At 38.6% G+C, this 5817-nt stretch overlaps 1 protein-coding gene across 1 annotated transcript in view; it reads right to left on the reverse strand.

Annotated features, from left to right (window-relative positions):
• AMPD3 (adenosine monophosphate deaminase 3) overlaps nt 1-5817 on the reverse strand; it is a 26338-nt gene that overhangs the window by 17372 nt on the left and 3149 nt on the right. The window contains exons 4-5 of the mRNA XM_010142129.1: nt 4176-4395; nt 1623-1752 (exon numbers count right to left, since the gene is read on the reverse strand). Of these exons, the coding sequence (XP_010140431.1) occupies nt 1623-1752; nt 4176-4395 (350 nt within the window). The remainder of the gene's footprint in view (nt 1-1622; nt 1753-4175; nt 4396-5817) is intronic.

A 5817-nucleotide genomic window follows, 5' to 3' on the forward strand; every position in this document is an offset into this window, starting at 1 on the left:
AGGAATGATTTCTGCCAGAAAAGAGCAAAATCGTTCCTGCTGTTCTGAATGTGGGTATTGCCAGAGGGGAAGTGACACGTTTTTGTGCAACAACATGAATCCATTTGTAGATTGGCTTATTTAACAGTAGATAATTAGCAAATAATTAAGATAAGCCCAGAGACATTGAACATTTGTTTTTATATCAAAAGCTGCATTTAGCAAGTACAATCCTGTTAATTACAGCTTCTCAGTAATCAAACTGATTGTCTAGGCAGTTACCTGACCCACACTTCTGTCCTTCACACCTCTCAGTCACCGCGTGTTTCATTACTCATGTTCCTGTCAGCTAGTGAAGTATTTTACCGAATGTGACATGGAGTAAAACCTTGTCCACGGTTATGCAAGAAAACTGTCGAGTTAGGAGTCGAGTCTCTGCCACCAGGCCTGCCTGAGCAAATTAGCTAATATATCCTCCCCTCCATATGCTTAACAGATAGAAGTGTGAAATTCATTAGAATTTACCTAACGACCCATCTGCTTCTAGCCTTGTGATAGACAGGGGTACATTCATCAAACACTTTTGTTTAGCAGATTTTGTGTTTGACAGTTTATTACCACAACACAGTAGCAAACGTTCAGTAGCCAACGCGCTGGACACTGCAGGGAAGAGCCAAAAGGACTGTTTGACGTACTAGTGCTAACCAGAACATAACGAGACGGATTAAAGATTTGATCTACATCCTGAAGCTGCAAAATAACAACCACCTCTTCCAGCTGCATATAGAAATGGAAAATGGACCTGAAGCAGTTAAAAACACCAGCAAAAATTCCGGCTCTGTGAAGAAATCCCACCTACCAAACTGAAGCATTCTCTCTCCGGTAACTCCCTCTTGCCTTCAGGAAAGGGAAGCAAACGGAGCAGCGTTAACACCGCTACCTCCATGCTTTGAAGAGACTGCAGCTCCCTTGGGTGTGAATGTGACAGGAAATTAAATCAGCTCCTTCATTCCCCTACCTGTCTCCTAATTACATCCCAGGGTATCTCAGAGGCAGAGAATATAACAGAAATAACAGTCTTTCTACTTAATATTTCACAGACACTTTTTAACTAGATACTGATGGCAGCATGAACCCTCCGTTCAGTTTCTGTGGGAGGCCTTTTTTCTTCTGACATGTATTTAAACACCTGTTTTCAATATGAAGTGAATTTTTTAACCAAAATCTATACAGCTGTTCCTGCTACAGTCTAGTATGACTTCCCTACATGAAAGCAGGAAAATGCACTTGACTGTCTTTAAGTGAATTAATTAAAATGAATTAAATCTCCATGTAGATATTTTTATTCATAATCCAAGTGAACTTCATGTCATTAACTGCTTCACTCCTTTAAAGCAATCCTTTGATTCTGAATAAGTAAGAAGATGAGTTTAGCATAATCCATTTAACGCACTTACAGTCAAATTAATTTTCCTGGAGTGTTCCCACATACAAAAATTTCAATGCTCTTAAAATAGTGCAATTCAGTTGAGTGTTGTGCACACACCACTTCATGTGTATCATCTACACCTCACACAAGTGAAGCAGAATTGCTGGAACTGCCACTAAAATAATGTTATGCCTTTAACCCTTTTCACACTTACCTTTCTGACATTATAAAAGTCTCGATGGGGATTACTCTTTAGTTCTTTAAATTCCGACATTTCATTTAACATCTCATGTAAACTAAATTTAGATTCTAAAAAGTTAAGCCTCCGGTGACAGTATGTTTTTCTGTAAAAGAAAACACAAAAAATAATTGTAACTTAAAACTTGTATTTCAGGTTCAGAAAGAACTTGAAAGCGCTCACTGTAAAAACAGACTTTTTTTATGAAGACCAAGACAAATCCATTCTTATCCTACTGGTTAATAAATACGTAAGTCAATATCCGATATGATTTCAGACCAAAGGTATTAGGGAAAGCTCTAACAGAACTCCACAAAACTATCTTATGTCCTTTAAGTTGTCCAAGTATCGTTACCACCGTGCCTTGGATAAACTGCAGTTCTTTTGGCAACAGTCACCAGGAAAAGCATAAAACCTGTAATAAAATGGGATGCCAATTGCTACTGCTCTGAAACTACCTCTGATCGAGCAGATCACCTCGTACGTAACAGAAACAACTTGTAATCCGGACTTACTCCCTATGGAAAAATAAATATAAAAAAAAATCCCCAAAGTTTATTTACATTTTCAATGTGAATATAAGAAGCCAAGATAAGATCCAATACGCTTTCATTTTTTATGCATTAAAAACCCACATCTATTGCATAGAAATACTCTTTTTTCCAAAATAATTTCTTGTGCTCCTCAAAAAAATCATGGGTTTTGTTCCTGCTTGCCTACTCCTCTGTCTTCACTTTCATCTTCTGTTATGTTTCTCATTCTATTTTTAACCAGTGACATGGTTTTTCTCTTCACCATCTGTCAGTCCTTATTGAATCTATAATATTTTTGTAGCACTATTAATGTAATAGCTTTCTTCTGCTTTATGGGTGACAACCTCTCCTCAATGAGACACAAATCCCGTTATGGATTTGAAAGTCCAACTGAAACACAGTCTCACTGTATCTGACACTGATCAAGACCCACTTGCCCGCTGCAGCAAGTCTGCATTGGGTTGTATTATTATTATTCAAGAGACTGGAAGACTGAGGCATAGGGGTGAGATTTCAGCATTTTAAGAACAGTGAAGATTAAAGAACAATGGGTTCTTGATCTCTAAGCAGCCCCATGTGTGACAGACATAAATGACAGGAAAGCATTTGCTGCAAACAGGGAAACATGTATTAAGAGCTTATGCAACAGGATTACTGAAAAAGAGTTTTTCTGTTTGGCTTGTTCGTATTTACCAGGGAGTGTGAATCGGCCTGCAAGAGCTTAATCTGAAGAAGTGAAAGGAGCAGATGATTGCTCCTACATTCACCAAGGTTCTAACATGTCCTACCACAGCCCTGCTTCCTGATAAAGGCTGTTAACAAAAGCTGCAAAAAGAAGGGTCTTTGTTTCAAGTTCTTCCTCCTTGTCCTTTAATCTTCTCAGTATTCGTCTCTTGCAATAACACACACTGAAACTGGAAATGCATTTACCCACAGCATACTGCAAAGACGCATGCTCGAGCTGGCTGTGATTTGGAGCAGGAGCGCTGGTAACGCTGGCGGAAGCACAGGCTTTGGAAGTGCTTAGGGAACAGGGCACTTCTGTCCAGCCCACCTGCTTTGCAGGGCCAACACACAACGCAGACAGATTACGCTGCAGGTGTCAGACACAGACTCAGAGGGACAAGAATGCATCAGGTGCGACTAACTCGTCACATCGTGAGCAGTGATCTCTCAGAGGCAGAAGGCTAGGAATGCAGTGCTGCCAGGCAGGGCAAATCGTTCAGAAGAACAGTCCCAGTTCCTGCTTTATTCCATCCTAGGGTGAATTCTTCTCTCCTGGTGTTGGGACCATGCAAAACCTTGTTGTTTCCAGTCCTCAGCTGGGAAGTAACTTTTAAAAACTGAATGCACGTATTTTCATTATGCACTGGGCAAGGACATTGCTTTGTCACGAGTGCGTCAGTGACTGTACTAGAGTTGTTATATTTCCGGTTTGTAGAGATTTCCCAAGAGTTCATTGGTTTGATGCAACAGCTAATTCACATCCGGAATAGATCAGACTGAATATTTATGTTGATCACCTGTTATGTGTGCTCTGCATCTGAGGGTTTGTCTTCAGGCAGCAAAACTAGAAGAGACATGAAGGTATTCCACACAACTGTTCAAAACCCTCATAATTAGCAAAGCCCAAAACAAAATAAAAAAGGTGAGGTTCAAGTTTCAGTTCCCATGCCTCAAAAAGTTTTGGTCAGATTTGCCTTGAATGTGGAACATTTTACCCACTTCCTGTTTTTCAGTTGCTTCTCGTTTTGCCATGGTCAATGCAACAAAACCTAAGAAACGAAATATAGCTGTATGTGGGTTGGGTTTGGTTTTTTTTTTTTTTTTTTTAGCTTTTAAGGCTTTCCATGATGCATTAATGCCTGAGAAGGGCAAAACAAAACATTACTGTAGAATAAGTACATTGAGGAATTAAATATCACAAAACCCAAGATGTATTAAACTAAAGGTAACCAGCAGCCTGAAGGGGCAGAGAAGAAAAAGAGAAACATACGTTGGGCCATCTGCAATTAGAGCAAGAACATGGCTCAAGTCAAGGGTATAGGTCTGCAGGTCAGGGTATGGCAGACTCCGAGGCTCATTGAGTTCCATCATTTCTTTGTTATCATAAACAAAGGGAACGCCAGCTTTTATCTTGATAACATAATCCAAATTGTCTGGAGCATCATCGAGATTGTAAGGATCCTCCTTTTCTTCTGGGGGTGAATGGAAAACTGGAAATAAATTTACATTACATTTAGAAGAAATAACTTACACAAAAGGACTTTTTAGTTGTAATACTTCATTTCTAAAAGATCTTAATACTTTCATTAAAATCACAGTTTCAGTTACTATGAAAGATCTGCTGTAACAACACAGCTTTGTTCTGACAGGCTTTAACTGCAGTCCCTCTCTAAGCTAATTGCCTACCTTAATTCTGTTATTATTAGAGTTCTCTGAAGCAACGTATAAATAGATTTAATACTATTCTTTATTAATGTATGATGGCATAAGTTTCCAAGTAAGTTTCCAGAAGTACCTGAATTACAATGGCTGGAAGAACAGTTGAGATTTTTGAACAGTTAGGCAGTTGTTTCATCTTTATTATTTTCTTTTCACCTTCTGGCTCACTGTAGTAATTTCGAAAGTTTGTATCTAAGCACACAGTAATGCAGCTATTCTGATACTGAAACATCGGTCAGAAAAGAATAGGCTGTGCCTTAGTCCTTCACCTCTGCCCTTCCCACAATCCAGTAAGCCAGACCAGTGCATTCGTATTGGGACTGTTTCCTCTTTCTCTCAACCATCAGTGAATATACTTCACTCATGGTAGGGCAGGAAATAATAGAACTCAGTGCTTCTCCCCTTGACCAATGCAGTGGCTGGCTTGTAGGTTTTTTGAGGGTATGGTTGGTTGGTTTTGTTGTGGTTTGATTAGTGGTTTTTTTGTTTGCGGTTTCTGTTTGTTTGCGGTTTCTGATTGTTTGTGATTGGTTTTTAATCAAAATTCCTTTATTTTTATGTTTAATTCCTTTTGAATAGAACCAAGAAGTGCAACACAACTCTAGTTTTCCCCTTGGCCTTCTGATCGTGCCCAAAATCAGAAAGTACCAGACGTGCAGCTGGGATCTGTTCAGTACAGTTTTGTAATCCCTTTACAAAATTGCAATTATTTTTTTCCGTGAATCAAGTAAACACACATAGTTCTCGGATATTTGGCTTATGTGAACACTCAAACATTATCACTCAAGCTGGTAAATGTTCATCACTTCTTTTACAATATCCTCCTAATGCAACTAGCATAAAGTAAGTGTCTCAACTACACTTACTATGTCAGCTGACCTACATTCTTGGGCTTAGCTTTATCACCGAGATTTCTTCTTTTACCTGTTAAGCCAGGACAGAAAAGTAATTAACCAGTCCTTTTGATCAACTAGAGCACCTGAATGTATGTTATAAACTGATACCATTCTTATCTCATGCTAATTAAGACATTGTGTAATGAGATTTTACTGTTTATATTGTAAATTTAAAATCATAACTGTAAAAAAGTTATTAACTTAATAGCTTGGAAACATCTCCCTGGCAGCTATTCTAAAATATCCTTCTTGTTTGGATATTCAGTCTACTGTCCTCTTTACACTCTTTATGTGTAA

Source organism: Buceros rhinoceros, unplaced genomic scaffold, assembly GCF_000710305.1.
Source record: "Buceros rhinoceros silvestris isolate BGI_N320 unplaced genomic scaffold, ASM71030v1 scaffold30318, whole genome shotgun sequence".
Taxonomy (NCBI): domain Eukaryota; kingdom Metazoa; phylum Chordata; class Aves; order Bucerotiformes; family Bucerotidae; genus Buceros; species Buceros rhinoceros.